Below are 17,785 nucleotides of genomic sequence, written 5' to 3' on the forward strand. Positions count from 1 at the left end.
GATCAAAGTTTTGAAAAAAAATTGGGAGGTTGGATCAAAAGGAGGGAAAAAATGGTATAAAAAAAACCCCTAAATCCTCATCTTTATAGGACTAATCAATAAACAATATTTACAACTTTTAAATGAAGACATCAGAGTGTAATCATGTTACTCAGAAATATGGGGATAAGGAGCTAAAGACATCTAGGAGCTGAACGGGACTGCATCAATGTGGAGGGATAGAGCAGTAACTGCTTTTTTTACATAAACTATCTGACTTTTGGGTTTCCCTGGTGGCTCAATGATAAAGAACCTGCCCACCAATGTAGGAAATGCAGGTTCCACCCCTGAGTTGGGAGGGTCCCCTAGAGAAGGAAATGACACCACCAGTATTCTTGCCGGGAAATACCATGGACAGAAGAACCTGGTGAGCTATAAAACAGCCCATGGGGTCATAAAACATGGGACAGGACTTAGAGACTAAATTTCTAAAAACAACATTTGACTTTTAAGGCTATTACATCTGTAACCCTGAAAAAATTTTTTAAAATTATGGATAATAACCAGTTTGTTTTTTAAATGATCTATTTTAACTAGAGATGCAAATAAGCAAAAAAGAATGGCATATTTTCCAGTTTAGTATCTTCTGACATTTCTCCCTAGATGCTACTGGCCACCTCTCTTAGAAAATACTATGCACATTTTCACAAACTTAAATAAATATATATATTTGGTCATCTTGATTTATATAATTGCTATGAAAAAAACTGATTTTGTTTTTATTATAGATAAGCTATTAAACTATGCATGTGAACATCTGAAACATATACTCATAAAAACTACAAGAGCAAGAAGGTTTAAGTAGCATTTTTGAAAATGGTGAATGGTCATTATTTGAGATGCACTTTCAAGATTTTTAGCTCTACTATGTTTTCTGGCCTGTAAAAATGATTCATCCATTCAATTTTTTAATGTAATACACTTTTATAAATATCCTTTTTATAATCAAGGCAGCATGCTGACTTCTGAATTTCCTGAAATCTATAATATTCTCACTTGTACTTAATGATCTTAAATACTGTAAAGTGCTTAATCCAGCAACATATATCTTAATCTGTTAACATTTGCAATTCTTTTTCAGGGAAAGATTCTAATTTGAACAATAGTATTTATTGCTTATGGACTGACATGGAGACCAAAAACACACAAAACTCCTAAATTCAAGATTCTAAAGAAGCTTTCTATTCAGTTCAGTTCAGTTCAGTCGCTCAGTCGTGTCCGACTCTTTGCAACCCCATGAATTGCAGCACGCCAGGCCTCCCTGTCCATCACCAACTCCCAGAGTTCACTCAAACTCACATCCATCAAGTCAGTGATGCCATCCAGCCATCTCATCCTCTGTCTTCCCCTTCTCCTCCTGCCCCCAGTCCCTCCCAGCATCATCAGAGTCTTTTCCAATGAGTCAACTCTTTCCATGAAGTGGCCAAAGTACTGGAGTTTCAGCTTTAGCATCAGTCCTTCCAAAGAACACCCAGGACTGATCTCCTTTAGAATGGACTGGTTGGATCTCCTTGCAGTCCAAGGGACTCTCAGGAATCTTCTCCAACACCACAGTTCAAAAGCGTCAATTCTTTAGTGCTCAGCTTTCTTCACAGTCCAACTCTCACACCGAAACATGACTACTGGAAAAACCATAGCCTTGACTAGACAGACCTTTGTTGGCGAAGTAATGTCTCTGCTTTTGAATATGCTATCTAGGTTGGTCATAACTTTCCTTCCAAGGAATAAGCGTCTTTTAATTTCATGGCTGCAATCACCATCTGCAGTGATTTTGGAGGTGGGCTGCAGTCCATGGGGTCACTAACAGTTGGACATTACACGACTGAGCAACTTCACTTTCACTTTTCACTTTCATGCATTGGAGAAGGAAATGGCAACCCACTCCAGTGTTCTTGTCTGGAGAATCACAGGGACGGGGAGCCTGGTGGGCTGCCGTCTATGGGGTCGCACAGAGTCGGACATGACTGAAGCGACTTACCAGCAGTAGCAGCAAAATAAAGTCTGACAGTTTCCACTGTTTCCCCATCTATTTTCCATGAAGTGATGGGCTTTCTATTATCTCTTCTAATTTTCCTCTTTGCCAAGAGTTGGATAAGTATCATAATATTATGCCACTGTAAAAAAGGTGGAAGGAACATCATTTCTATAGGAAGTAGTATTTCCCAAGCAAATATCAAAAACGTAGCAATAAGAAAAAACATTAGACAGTAAACAGCAAGAAGATATGAGCCCTTCCTCTTATTCACCGGGCATCCCTAGTGCCACAGAATCCAGCAATGTAATGGGTACTGAAATATGTTAAATGAGTGAATGAAACACTGCTTAGTAACTTTGTCTATCCTCTCTAATCAAGAGATACAGAAAGACCACTTTCTGTTAGATATCAGGAACTGATACATCTGACTGGGAAGGAAGATATATCTTGCCATTTTCGGATCTCCATTACCTAAGGAATGTTGAAAGGCGAAAAAAGAAGAAAAAAGCCCCTGTCAGGAACAGATCACAGATCAGAATACCACCAGCCTACTCTCCCCTCTCTGAAAACTGAATGTCCTTAAGAGGAGTAGACTCAATAGAAAACTGACTTTTTCTGACACAGGCACTTCCCACTCCATGCAAAATGAGGCCAAGTTAAAACCGCAAAGACTTGGCTATTGCAAGCACAAGTTAATTTATTATGATTGGCCCAAATCACCCACTTTTTTTTTTTTTTTTTGCCGCGCAGGCCAATATCCACAACCGCACTGACGCCTCATGTGGAGCGAACGTTTTCCCCAGTAGCTGATGAGGAGCAGGGTGTTTCTCAGCCAAAACCGAGAGAGACTGGAAATTGTGCCGTGTAGTAATCCAAACACCTTGAGTGGATCCCAGCCTTTAAAATTTACATTTCGTTAAGAAATTCCTTCAATTTTCCACATTACAACCTGGGGAAACAAATCTGGGCTTTTCAGGGACGAGTTCTTTTCCAAATACTACAACTGCTGCCAACTCCCCATCCTTCAGCCCCAGGCTGAACCACACACGACTCAGCTCTTAAGGGTCACACCCGAGCTGACCACCTCCCCGCTCGCCTTTAAAGAAGCCGCGCGCGGTCTAGCTGCCCCAGAGTTCAACTTCCGGCCACAAAATGAGAGGATGTTTTTCTCCTGGCCACGCCCCCTAGCCACGCCCTCCACGCCCCGCGCTGGCTAGAGCGCGCGGGCGCGCCGGCGAGGCGGAGCCCCGTGGGCGGTCGCTGTGAGTGTCCCTTTCACCCGACGGCGCGCAGGCACGCGCAGGAACGCCCAGGGCCCACGGACAGCGCGGCGGCGCGCACGCGCGCTCCCGATGCCCTCCTCTGTGACGTGCCTGGCCGAGGCCGCGCAAGGGCGCTGTAGCTGCCAGTGCCGCTGTCATGGCGTCTGAGGCGCTGTCCGAGGAGATCCCGCCGCGGTCTCTTTAGAGCGAGGGGCGGGCGGCTGGGTATGGAGAGCGGCCCCGAGAGCCTGCAACCGTTAGAACACGGAGTGGCCGCCGGGCCAGCGCCAGGGACAGGTTCTCCGCAGGAAGGGCAGAAAGAGACCAGGCTCGCCGCTGGGGATGGTCCTGGAGTATGGGCGGCGGAGAGCAGCGGCGGGAAGGGGCAGGGGGCGGCGGCCGCCGGGAGGAGCCTCTCGGACTCGGCTTCTCCCGCAGGCTCTCCTCAGGTTCTAGTACCCTGCAGCTCGCTCCCGAGCTTGGACTTGAAGGAGAGCGATTTGGAGAGTCCTGCTGCCCAGAAGGAGCCTGTAAGAGGGCAGCACAAGGTGACCGCCTCCCCGGAGACAGCCGAGGCCGGAGCTGACCATGGGCTGGGTCCAGCGGGAGACGGGGGCGCCCGCCCGGATCCCGCCGGCACCTGCCAGGAAGAGTCGGCGGCCGCGGGCTCTTCGGAGCCCAGCAGCGGCGGCGGCCTCAGCAGCAGTTGCAGCGACCCGAGCCCTCCTGGGGAATCGCCGAGCCTGGACTCCCTGGAGTCGTTCTCTAACCTACATTCTTTCCCCAGTAGCTCCGAGTTTAATAGTGAGGAAGGAGCTGAGAACAGGGTCCCCGAGGAAGAAGAGGGCGCGGCGGTGTTGCCCAGGGCTGTGCCCCTGTGTGGAGAGGAGGAGGTGGAGGAGGAGGAAGGGGAGACAGCCCAGGTGCTGGCGGCCTCCAAGGAACGCTTCCCGGGACAGTCTGTCTATCATATCAAGTGGATCCAGTGGAAGGAAGAGAACACACCTATCATCACCCAGAATGAGAATGGCCCCTGCCCTTTACTGGCCATCCTCAATGTTTTGCTTCTGGCCTGGAAGGTACATTCCGCAGCTTCTATTTCCTACAGCTTTGGGGAGGGGTAAAAGGGGGGTGAGAGAGTTGCTGCATTGTCAGCTGATACCTTCTTCCTTTCTTTCCTCATTCATCAATAATCCCCGTTTCTTCCTACACGAAACTCACTCTGAGATTGTCTTGTTTAAGGAATATTCTCATATGTATGTCAGAAAGAACTGCCGGCAACCTAAGATCTCTCTTCTAGCGTTCAGTGGTTAGCTTTCAACAGCTGTGCCTGATACACTTGAAAACAGCCAGATCTTAGGGCATCCTAAATCTTTTATTTTTTAACTATATTTTTCTGTTATTCCTTCTTACTGACTTTATCCTATATGCAAAAGCGTGAAGAATTGGACAAAATCATCTTCAGAAGTTATCATCAGTCCATTATATCAGGGAGCAAGTTTTGATAGTTATGCTTCATTTGGGTGTGGATACTTAAGGACGTGGTAATAGGGAAGATGTGGCCCCTTAGACAAATTCCATTTAAGGAAAAGTAATGGCCTGAGACCTAATTACCATAACTTCTTGGTTTTCAAAGATTGTTTTTATTTTATGGATGGTTTTTATTTGCCTCATTTCTTTGACTCTAGTTAAATAGTCTAGTATTATTACCCATAACCACACAGAATGTGTTAAGAGAACTAAAATTATAATAACAAATAAAAGATATATTCAAGATAAAGGAGCAAAAAAGGGAAGGGCCCTTCAAAAGTAACTGTACTGAGGACTCAGGAGTGAGTTACCTGTACATGAACTGTCTTATTTAAGCTTGCAGTTTTAGAGTGCTGAGAAGATGCATTTTAGAGCACATATTTTACTGTCAAATTGAGAGCTGTGTCTATAGATAAAATGTTCCCTAGGAAAAAAATAACCTGGATTATTGTGACCAGTTAGAAAGAAAATCAAGTAAAGGGAATAGTGTTTATGAAATTCCCTCATCTTTCTGTCTAGCAAGGGATAATGCAAAAGAAATAAGATTAGATATCTTACCAGTATCAAGTACATAATGGCACTCAAATGTTTTGAGTGGAGATTGCTTGCTCTTGAAGAGCTATTGAGCTATTTGGAACCGCAGTATTGACTTCCTTGAAATTACTAAAGAACAATGCAAGACAATATACTATAAATACTACGTTATAGGAAGCAGATTGAAATGCATTAGACATCCCAAGAGGGGAAATTTTCCTTTAGTCTGGCGTAGTTCCAGAGAGCTTCATGAAATCTTTATATCTTGAAGGAAGCTTTTAAGGAAAAAGTAGGATTTAAAATAACAGAAAAATGGGAATCCTGAGAGAGGGAAGGATATAAGCAAAAAGGAATGAAAATTGAATGATGCGTGTGTGTATGTGTTTTGGATGACAGGAGTGGAAGGTTCATATTGCAAGATAATAGAAAATAAGATTGAAAAGGTGAAGAGCCACTTGATGAAGGACCTTGCATGTTAGACTAAGGAGTTAGATTTCATCCTATAAGCCAAAATCTCCAGCCTGTTTGTCTGAAGGAGTAACTGTTTCCTTTAGGCTTTTCTCACTTCCTAGTTTCTACATAGTACTGCAGAAGCTCAAAGGAAAGAGCAACTGCTGTGGTCTCAAATATTTGAGGATAGATGAGCACTGGATTGGTCTTTGAAAGACAGCTTCAAGTGAATGACCGTAACGTTTGGGTTCCCACTTTGTGTGAGATAATAGAATACAGAGATGAGTAAGATGCAAGAGTGCCCTCATGTAGCTTAGTATTGATTCAGAGACAGACATATAAACCATAATCCCAGTGCAGTGTGGAATTATGCTATGGAATTACAGAGAAATATGCTATGGAATTAACAGAGAAAAGTGTAAGTGAGAGTGGAATGTGTCAAGGGAGAGCTTCGTAGAAGAGGTAACCTATGTACTGGGTCTGATGGGTGAGTAAATGAAGTTCCTTTCAGGCCAAGGGAATAGTATATTCAAAGATGCTGAAGCAGAAAATGGTTTGTTCTATTTGGGGATTCCAGCCTTGGTTGGACTGTGGCGGAGGAGAAGGAAATGGCAGTAGCAGGAAATAAAATTGATGTTAGGTTAGACTCTGAATGAGAAAGCATGTTAAAGAGCTTTAAGATTATTTTATAAGTCTTTGGTTCTTGCTTTTTTTTTTTTCTCTAAAGGTTATTGATGCACACAAAAATTACTTAGTAATCCTCAGTGATTGATAGGGAGTATATTAAGAGAAGCAAGCTTGGATAGAGCAATGTCCTAAAAGTGAGCCAGGGTTTCTGAGGTCAGTACTGTTCAGAATAGTACTTAGTGTTTTTTTTTTGCCTTTTTCACTATCATTCTTTCAGTGTCAATAGAATTTTCCAAGCTGTATGATGTGTGATGACATCCTTGCCCTGACGGTTAGTGGAATATGTGCTCTGCATTCTTGTGTTTAAAATTTTTCTCAGTTTTTGTTTTTAGTATAGTAAATGTTGATAGACAATCCACTTAAACTAGAGCTTTTTAGGATCCTCAGTGATTTTTTAGGACTGAAGAGGGTCTTGAGACCAAAAAGTTTGAGAAATGCAGTTGTGGAGAAAAATAGTAAATACAGTATGAAAGTTTTCCCTGGTGGCTCAGTCAGTAAAGAGTCTGCCTGCTATGCGAGAGATCTGGGTTCCATCCCTGGGTTGGGAAGATCCCCTGGAGAAGAAAATGGCAACCCACTCCAGTTATTCTTGCCTGGAGAATTCCATGGACAGAGGAGCCTGGTGGGCTAGAGTCCTTGGTCACAAAGAGTCAGGCATGACTGAGTGACTTAACTTTCTTTCAGTGTATGAAGGTAATTGTCAGATTTCAGAGGACCCATCACTAGGCTTGTTTAGACTTTATATATAGTTGGCAATAGGAAGCTATTATAATTTATTGGATAAAGGAATGACATAATGAAAGAGATCTTTTCATTTGAGATTAAACTAAAAGTCAGACTGTAGTGAGTGTAGCAACAGGAATTGATGAGATTAACTCTTTTGGATGGGGAATTCTTTGGCCTGTCTCTTTGATGAGGGCCACACAGCCTAAATGATGAATTGACTACTAACTGGATATAGGAAATTAAGGATGTGATACTTTTTCCAATTTGAGTAATAGAGAATTGCTTGGATTATTCAAAAGATAGAGAATGTGCTTTAGATGGGAAAGTTGATGCAAAGTTTGGTTGTGTCAGATTGGAACTGTCTAACTAACAGTAAGTCATAAAAATATAAATGTTTATTATACCTTCAGAAGAATAGAATGGGCCTCAGAAAAGAGGTCAAAATTATGGGAAAAATTGAGTTGGAGAATTATTGCATAGATTTAAGTATGGTATCTATGAGAATAAATTAATTCTCCATAGAAAATGGTGAACAGTAGTTCTCAACTATTTGGGGAGGGACTTCCCTGGTTGTCCAGTGTCTCAGACTCTGCACTCCCGGTGCAGAGGAGCCTGAGTTCCATTGCCGGTCAGGGAATTAGATCCCACATGCTGCAACTAAGAGTTTGAATGTTGCAACTAAGCATCCTGCATGCTGCAACTTAAAGGTCCTACATGCCTTAGTGAAGACCCAGCACAGACAAATAAATAAATATAAATAAATAAAGTTGGTGGGGAGAAGGGAATGCTAAGCAGTAAAGGTGAAAGAGTATAAAAGAAACCAATATAGGCCCAATTTGAGATGTACGTGAGAACTAGAAATGGGACAATGTCATAACAGTAGTCTGGGAGAGAGACTCTTAATTTTTTTTTTTTTAAGTGACTTATTATCAAAAGCAACAGCGGTAAGGAACTGGTGAAGTAGGAAAGATTGTTGCCAAAAAGGACAGGTATGAGAATAGGGCATTACAAAGTTAGGATATCATGGAATCCTCAGAGGTGGTAAAATTCTCTTCAGAGGAAAAGAACAACAATCCTTTTTTTTTTTTTTACCCTGAAGTAATGGAAAGAAGACACAAAGACAAGGTTATATTAATTAAAATGGAGAGAGAAGTGAAAATTGAGGCCTCACTCTCAATTTTGGCAAAATAACAGTTGATCTCATCAGTAGTAACTATTGAACTTGCCAGTGATTAAGAGGAGAGGTTGCAAAGCATCAAAGTGTGATTTTGTGAGAATATTATGTTGTATTTTAAAGAAGTTCTCATTGGAAATTATGCCTATGAATTGAGGCATAAGTAGAAAGTTGTAAGTGGCCATTAATAAATTGGGGTACTCTTAAAACTTTTAGTATGTCAGTTTTGCTCCTCCCCCTATTAGTTCTCTTATCTCTGGAAACAAGTGTAGGAAGAATGACTGGTTAGGATTATCAAGTATTGGGTTTTTCAAGGGTTGATTCATTGTGAGTCAATGGAGTTAAGGGTTGAAAGTAAAAGAGTTGATCATCTCTTTTGGGGGAGAATGAAGCAATGAGAAAAATCAATTTTTAATTTTTCTGCTAGGTGACTTCCCTGGTGGCTCAGACGGTAAAGCGTCTGCCTACAATGCCGGAGACCCGGGTTCAATCCCTGGGTCGGGAAGATCCCCTGGAGAAGGAAATGGCAACCCACTCCAGTATTCTTGCCTGGGAAATCCCATGGATGGAGGAGCCTGGTTGGCTACTGTCCATGTGGTCGCAAAGAGTAGGACACGACTGAGCGACTTCACTATCTATCTATCTAGGGAATTCTCTAGCAGTCCAGTGGTTAGGGCTCTTCACTTCCACTGCAGAGGGCACAGGTTCTGTCCCTGATTGGGAAACTTAAAAAAAAAGAAAGAAAGAAAGAAATCAATAAACTGAATACATTAGGAGGATTTGAGTCATTCAAAGGAAGGAAGTGCCATGTTTCTGAGTGAGAGATGACAGGTAAAATTATCAAACATGGTAAGTACTGATTTGGAAATGTTGGAGTTTTAATTAGACGTGTTGGTTTAGGACTGATGGAAAATAGGTGATTATTAATAATCTGTAAAATAGTTGAGCTGTGATAATCTAATAAATCAGGAAAGAACAAAATCTGTTCATTAATTAGAGCTGAAATTTTCTAATTCTCTTAACTGACACCAGGTAAATTGGCTCAAATTTATGTCTTGGAACACATTTTCATTTGCTTCTTTAAAAGAGAATGGTTTTAGTGGTTTTTAAATAATTTTTCTTTAATCTTTCATTTTGTCTATCAAAAACAATGCCATTTATAGGTTTACTTGAGGACTGTGACCCAATGAATCAGTTATGTTTATAAAAATCAACAAATCAGAAGAAATGTAAAATTTATTTTCTGATGATACTGGCCTATACTAGAAATGTTGAATCTGAGTGATGGGTACTGTCATTATGCTGTTATTTTTTCTACTTTTGCATATGATTTAACTTTTGCATTATAAAACATTTTTAAAAGCTTCTGCATTAATATTTTTATATCATGAGACATGTTTAATAACAGTGAGTCCCTCCTTTGTCACACTTTTGTTTTCTTATAGAAAGAATATAGGTTTAAGGCCCACATACTCAAAAAAAAAAAAAATATATATATATATATAGACATAAGTGAAGTGAAAATCACTCTATCGTGTCTGACTCTTTGCGACCCCATGGACTATACAGTCCATGGAATTCTCCATGCCAGAATACTGGAGGGGATAGCCTTTCCCTTCTCCAGAGGATCTTCCCAACCCAGGGATCAAACCCAGGTCTCCTTCATTGCAGGTGGATTCTTTACCAGCTGAGCCACAAGGGAAGTCCATATAGACATATATATGTATATATAACTTATACTGTACTTGTAGTAGAGGACATATAGTATTGTAATACCTAATTGGTATGTAACATGTTAGTGGAAGACTAAATGCACTATTCTGATTTAAGATGTCCTTCTATTTAAGATGTACTCCAATATCTTCTATTTAAGGTGTGCATGCACATCTGCTCTCCTGCCTAGCCCTTTTGGGTGGAAAATTCTTCTCTTTTTGCTTAGCAGGAGCTGAAGTGATCGCCTACTCCACATCAAGGGAGGTACAGCAGGATTCTTAAGTTTGTTTATATTAGGCTGGTTTCTCCTAGGTTTAGACATTAAATCTAGAAACTGTAAAAGAAGAATTGATGTATTTGATTCACTAAAAAAAGGAAAGAGCTTAAAGTTAAAAAAAAAAAAAGACAAAAATATACCCCTTCCCCCAAAAAACTTCACCAGGAACTAATTCAAAACACACACTACAAACAGGGAATTATCTGCTAGACTACTGTATGTGTCTAAGGGCTAATTTCTCAATTTACAAAGAACCTCCATAAATTAGAAAAGGAACTTCCTTGGTGCCCAAGGAGCTAAGACTCCATGCTTTCAATGCAGTGGGTACAGGTTACATCCTTGGTCAGGGAGCTAGATCCTACATGCTGCCAAATAAATAAATATTTAAAAATAAATAGAAAAAGATGAGCAATGCAATAGCAAAATGAGCAGAAAGCCATTGGCAGAAAATTCAGTGAAGTTCAAATGGACATATCCTCTGTCTCATTATCACCTGCAGAGGCTGTGCTTCTTCCCAGAAAACTTTTGCTCTAGTTCTCCTTCCCTCCTGACTTTTCTTTTCTTGGACCGTTTTCACAATGCCTCTTCTTACTTTTGACTAGGTTTTACTTTCTCTTTTTACTTCCTGACTTATAGGAATATTGTAGCCACACATATTTTCTCATATTCCACTTTTCCTAGAGTAGGTACAAAGCTCTTTTGAGAATTTCCAAGTGTTCAGTTCAGTTCAGTTCAGTTGCTCAGTCGTGTCCGACTCTTTGCCACCCCATGAACTGCAGCACGCCAGGCCTCTCTGTCCATCACCAACTCCCGGAATCCACCCAACCCATGTCCATTGAGTCGGTGATGCCATCCAATCATCTCATCCTCTGTCGTCCCCTTCTCCTCCTGCCCTCAAACTTTCCCAGCATCAGAGTGTTTTCCAATGAGTCAGCTCTTTGCCTCAGGTGGCCAAATTATTGGAGTTTCAGCTTCAACATCAGTCCTTCCAATGAATACCCAGGACTGATCTCCTTTAGGAAGGACTGGTTGGATCTCCTTGCAGTCCAAGGGACATTCAAGAGTCTTCAACACCACAATTCAAAAACATCAATTATTCAGCACTCAGCTTTCTTTATAGTCCAACTCTCACATCCGTACATGACCACTGGAAAAACCATAGCCTTGACTAGACGGACCTTTGTTGGCAAAGTAATGTCTCTGCTTTTGAATATGCTATCTAGGTTGGTCATAACTTTCCTTCCAAGGGGTAAGCATCTTTTAATTTCATGCTGTAATAACCATCTGCAGTGATTTTGGAGCCCAGAAAAATGAAGTCAGCCACTGTTTCCACTGTTTCCCCATCTGTTTGCCATGAAGTGATGGGACTGGATGCCATAATCTTAGTTTTCTGAATGTTGACCTTTAAGCCAACTTTTTCCCTCTCCTCTTTCACTTTCATCAAGAGGATCTTTAGTTCTTCTTCACTTTCTGTCCTAAGGGTGGTGTCATCTGCATATCTGAGGTTATTGATATTTCTCCCGGCAATCTTGATTCCAGTTTATGCTTCATCCAGCCCAACATTTCTCATAATGTACTCTGCATATAAGTAAAATAAGTAGAGTGACAACAGACAGCCTTGATGTACTCCTTTTCCTATTTGGAACCAGTCTGTTGTTCCATGTCCAGTTCTAACTCTTGCTTCCTGACCTGCATACAGGTTTCTCAGGTGGCAGGTCAGGTGGTTTGGTATTCCCATCTCTTTCAGAATTTTCCACAGTTTATTGTGATCCACACAGTCAAAGCCTTTGGCATAGTCCATAAAGCAGAAATAGATGTTTTTCTGGAACTCTCTTGCTTTTTCGATGACCCATCGGATGTTGGCAGTTTGATCTCTGGTTCCTCTGCCTTTTCTGAAACCAGCTTGAACATCTGTAAGTTCACGGTTCACGTATTGCTGAAGCCTGGTTTGGAGAATTTTGAGCGTTACTTTACTAGCGTGTGAGATGAGTGCAATTGTGCGGTAGTTTGAGCATTCTTTGGCATTGCCTTCTTTGGGATTGGAATGAAAACTGACCTTTTGCAGTCCTGTGGCCACTGCTGAGTTTCCCAGATTTGCTGGCATATTGAGTGCAGTGCTTTCACAGCATCATCTTTCAGGATTTAAAATAGCTCAACTGGAATTCTGTCACCTCCACTAGCTTTGTTCATAGTGATGCTTCCTAAGGCCCACTTGACTTCACATTCCAGGATGTCTGGCTCTAGGTGAGTGATCACACCATTGTGATTATCTGGGTCGTGAAGATCTTTTTGTACAGTTCTTCTGTGTATTCTTGCCACCTGTTCTTAATATCTTCTGCTTCTGTTACATCCCTATCATTTCTGTCCTTAATGAGCCATCTTTGCATGAAATGTTCCCTTGGTATCTCTAATTTTCTTGAAGAGATCTCTAGTCTTTCCCATTCTGTTGTTTTCCTCTATTTCTTTGCATTGGTCACTGAGGAAGACTTTCTTATCTCTCTTTGCTATTCTTTGGAACTCTGCATTCAAGTGGTATATCTTTCCTTTTCCGCTTTGCTTTTCACTTCCCTTCTTTTCACAGCTATTTGTAGGGCCTCCTCAGACAGCCATTTTGCTTTTTTGCATTTCTTTCCCATGGGGATGGTCTTGATCTCTGTCTCCTGTACAATGTCACAAACCTCCATCCATAGTTCATCAGGCACTCTGTCTATCAGATCTAGTCCCTTAAATCTATTTCTTACTTCCACTGTTTAATCATAAGGGATTTGATTTAGGCCGTACCTGAATGGTCTAGTGGTTTTCTCCATTTTATTCCATTTCAGTCTAAATTTGGCAATAAGGAGTTCATGATCTGAGCCACAGTCAGCTCCTGATCTTGTTTTTGCTTACCGTATAGAGCTTCTCCATCTTTGGCTGCAAAGAATATAATCAGTCTGATTTTGGTGTTGACTATCTGGTGATGTCCATGTGTAGAGTCTTCTCTTGTGTTGTTGGAAGAGGGTGTTTGCTATGACCAGTGCGTTCTCTTGGCAGAAGTCTGTTAGCCTTTGCCCTGCTTCATTCTGTACTCCATAGCCAAATTTTCCTGTTACTCCAGGTGTTTCTTGACTTCCTACTTTTGCATTGCAGTCCCCTATAATGAAAGTGAAATCTTTTTGTGCTGTTAGTTCTAAAAGGTCTTGTAGGTCTTCATAGAACTGTTCAACTTCAGCTTCTTCAGCATTATGGGTTGGAGCATAGACTTGGATTACTTGAATATTGAATGCTTTGCCTTGAAAACAAACAGAGATCATTCTGTCATTTTGGAGATTGCATCCAGGTACTGCATTTTGGGCTCTTGTTGACTATGATGGCTACTCCCATTTCTTCTAAGGGATTCCTGCCCACAGTAGTAAATATAATGGTCATCTGAGTTAAATTCATCCATTCCAGTCCATCTTCGCTGATTCCTAGAATGTTGATGTTCAGTCTTGTTATCTCCTATTTGACCACTTCCAATTTGCCTTGATTCATGGACCTCACATTCCAGCTTCCTGTGCAATAATGATCTTTACAGCACTCAACCTTGCTTCTGTCACCAGTCGCATCTACAACTAGCTATTGTTTTTGCTTTGGCTCCATCCCTTTTTTCTTTCTGGAGTTATTTCTCCACTGATCTCCAGTAGCATATTGGGCACCTACCAACCTGGGAAGTTTATCTTTCAGTGTCCTATCTTTTTTCCTTTTATGTTCATGGGGTTCTCAAGGCAAGAATACTGAAGTGGTTTGCCATTCCCTTCTCCAGTAGACCACATTCTGTCAGACCTCTCCACCATGACCCATCTTTCCTGAATGGCCCCCCACACAGTATGGCTTAGTTTCATTGAGTTAGACAAGGCTGTGGTCCATGTGATCAGATTGGCTAGTTGTCTCTGATTGTGGTTTCAGTCTGTCTGCCCTCTGATGCCCTCTCTCAGTGCCTACCTCATAGTTGGTTTTCTCTTACCTTGGATGTGGGGTATCTCTTCACGGCTGCTCCAGCAAAGCACAGCCGCTGCTCCTTACCTCGGACATGGGGTAGCTCCTCCCAGCCTCTGCCGCTGACCTCAGACTTGGCGTAGCTCTTCTTGGCCAAGTTATTACTTATAAAATTGAAAAATAGAATAGCCAAAGAATACATTTTTGCCTCTGCCCACCCTATTTGTTCTTAAATATAGATCCTTTAAGGAGAGAGAAAAACTTCACACAGTGGTGGAGTTTGTTTACACAAAAGATGCAAGCAGCACTTCTGAAGTTTTCATTTCCAGTCAGTCCTAAAAATTAGGATTGGTGTAATATCTCTGGATTTGTGAGATAAAGTGGAAATGGGCAGATGATATTATGAATACTCCCTGTGGTGGTTGTCCTATTAGTGATGTCCTCATTTTTTCTCCTCCCTTTGCTATGAGTAGTCCTTCAGTGGAAAACTTTCCCATTTTCCTTCCGTCCTTGTCGATGTTGAGTCCCAGGTAGCATTTGCACACAGGTAGTATCAGTAATCTTAGGGTACCACCTAAGATTAATAATAATCCTAAGCACTCAATTATTTTTTAGTCCAGATACTCTGCTAAGTATTTTATATGTATTGTATGCATTTTCTGTTTTAATTTTCTCAACCACATCATAAGATCCTTGGGTAGATATTGTTCCTATTTTACATACATAGAAAATTGAGGTACATAAAGTTCAAATAACTCCCCCAAGGTAAGTTGATACCCACTCCAGAACCTGAGCTCTTAGTTCAGATATTTGGTTGGAAAATTAAAATTAAAGATAACACCTGGCAGACAATAGGCCTGGGACAAACCAGGGTGGAAGAAGAGCTAGTGATAAAGTCAGAGAAGCAGAAATAGACGTTATGAATCATGATTCCTTAGAACAAATCCTGGGGATCTACTCTTTGCACAGATTCGTTCTGGTTTCAGCCTCATATGTTTTATCCCATGTCCTCTGAATTCTCTGACACTTCCAATTTCAGAGCCTTTCTTGAGTTCTATGGTGAGTGAGCTTGCCTTAACCATGAAAGTTTATTGACTATATTCTTTAATATTTTCAAAAATTAGTAGGTTTTCTCTGTCCTGCTACTATCCTAATTCATGCCACTTTCCATCTTCTGTACCTTCTAACTGGTCTCTTACCTTATCCTATTGTCATCTATATTGCAAGCAATTAATATAAAAATTTCACTGTTACACTTTCTTTAGTAGGTTTTTCAACATTGGTAAGCTTGCTGAGCTGCTTAAGTATAAATCCAGTGAAATTTGAACTAAAGATGTCTTCTTTTACTCATGAATCTTTTACTGGGAAAATTTCTCTGGAACAACATTCTTCATTGTTTTATAATCCTTTGAATTGCATATAAAATTGGACATTCTTGAAAATCTAATACATATGGATGCATCTATAATTTCTGATGTTAAGCATTTTTAAATAGGCCTCGATATTACTCTGAGTGTGGGGTTTGAGTTATGATAAACATTGATGGTAAAAGTGTTGCAAATCACTGGAAGTTGAAGCTTGTCTCTTATTAAATGTTCCTGATTTGAAATACTGATGGGAAGTAGAAAGTTAAATTTTTAGTATTTTAAAGTACAGTAATTATTTTTAATAATAAATGAATATTACCTATAAGAAATTAGAATATAAAACATGATTTACAATAGCTTGTAATACATGTTTATTTGCTGGAGCCAGAATTAAAGGCATGTTGAAAGGATCCTTAAGTTTTTTAGCTCTTATTTTGAAAAAAGCCTACATTCTTCTCTTTGATTCCAATTAAGAATACTTACAGTATAATTATTTTACAATTTGAACTTTAAAACTCATCAATACTATATGATTTACTGCATATTCAAAATCAGTGAAAGTTGAACTGAGAAAAAATTTTTTTTTTTAGCCACACTGGGTGGCTTGCAGGATCTTAGTCTCCTGACCAGGGATCTGACCTGTGCCTCCCTGTCTTGGAAGTGTGGAGCCCTCACCACTGGACCGCCAGGGAATTTCCAAGAAATTATATTATTTATGTATTATTTAGTGATCCATTTTACCATAAGTAATGAAAAATAGACTGCAGCATAGGAATCAAATAATTCATGGACAAATTAAAAACCTTTGTCTCCCGAGTTCCAACTCAAATTTCTGTTTGAATGTCAAACTAAATTTCACAATTATGAAGCAGATATTATTTCTTATACAAACTTACCAAATTTTTTATTTTCATTAGGTGTAGGGATCTTACTTTTGGAGTTTCCTAAACCTTAGAGTCAACCTTAGAGTTAATTTTTCTTTTCCCATTATCCTCCACTTTTCATTGGTCATAAAGTTCTGTCAATTCTTCATTTAAAATATATTTCAGATGATGTTTTATGTAAGACTTCATTGAAAGAAAGTATTACTGTTTTTGGAAGTCTGTATATTAATTTTGTATCCTGCAATTTTATCAAACTCATTGATGAGTTCTGTTGGTTTCTTGGTGTTTTTAGGATTTTCTGTGTATAGCATGTCATCTGCAAACATTGACAGTTTTACTTCCTCTTTTCCAGTTTGGATTTCTTTTTCTGGCATGGTTGCTATAATTAGGACTTCCAGTACTATGTTGAATAAAAGTGGTGATGGAAATTCCCTGGAGGTCCAGAGGTTAGAACTTTGTACTTCCACTGTAAGGGACACAGGTTCAGTCCCTGGCTGGGGAACTAAGGTCCCAGAGTCACATGGTGCAGCCAAAAAAAAATGTGTGAGTGAGCATCCTTGTCTTCTTCCTGATCTGAGAAGAAATGATGAAGTGCTTTTCACCATTGAGTATGATGTTAGCTGTGGACTTCTCATAAGTGGTCTTTATTATGTTGAGGTGTGTTTTCTCTATACCCAGTTTGTTGAGAACTTTTATCATAAATTAATACTGCATTTTGTCAAAAGTTTTTTGTGCATCTGTTGAGAAGAACATATAATTTTTATTTATCAGTTTGTTAATGTGATGTATCACATTGATTGATTTGCAGATATTGAACTGAACCATCCTTGCATCCCTGGGATAAATGCCACTTGATCATGGTGTGTAATCCTCTTTATGTATTGTTGAATTCAGTTTGCTGATATTTTGCTAAGGATTTTTGCATCTATGTTCATCAGTGATACTGACCTATAATTTTCATTTTTGTGTGATATCTTTGGTTTTGGTATCAAAGTGATACTTGCCTTGTAGAATGAGTTCAGAAGCATTTTTTTGTGTGCAATTTTTGGAATAGTTTGAAAAGAATAGGTATTAACTCTTTTCTAAATGTTTGTTAGAATTCATCTGTGAAGCCATCTGATGTTGGACTTTTTTTTTTTTAATAATTATTATTGTACTAAACATCAGTAAGCTTGGAAACAAAGCTGGAAAACAACAGACACCACACACA

General features: G+C 40.1%; 1 protein-coding gene across 1 annotated transcript in view; it reads left to right on the top strand.

The window, feature by feature from the left end:
- Positions 1-3,229: 3,229 nt before the first annotated feature.
- MINDY2 (MINDY lysine 48 deubiquitinase 2) overlaps positions 3,230-17,785 on the top strand; it is an 81,887-nt gene continuing 67,331 nt past the window's right edge. The window contains exon 1 of the mRNA XM_040226621.1: positions 3,230-4,355. Coding sequence (XP_040082555.1) covers positions 3,504-4,355 — 852 coding nt within the window. The 5' untranslated portion in view covers positions 3,230-3,503. The remainder of the gene's footprint in view (positions 4,356-17,785) is intronic.

This window comes from Oryx dammah, unplaced genomic scaffold (assembly GCF_014754425.2).
Source record: "Oryx dammah isolate SB20612 unplaced genomic scaffold, SCBI_Odam_1.1 HiC_scaffold_26, whole genome shotgun sequence".
Lineage (NCBI taxonomy): Eukaryota > Metazoa > Chordata > Mammalia > Artiodactyla > Bovidae > Oryx > Oryx dammah.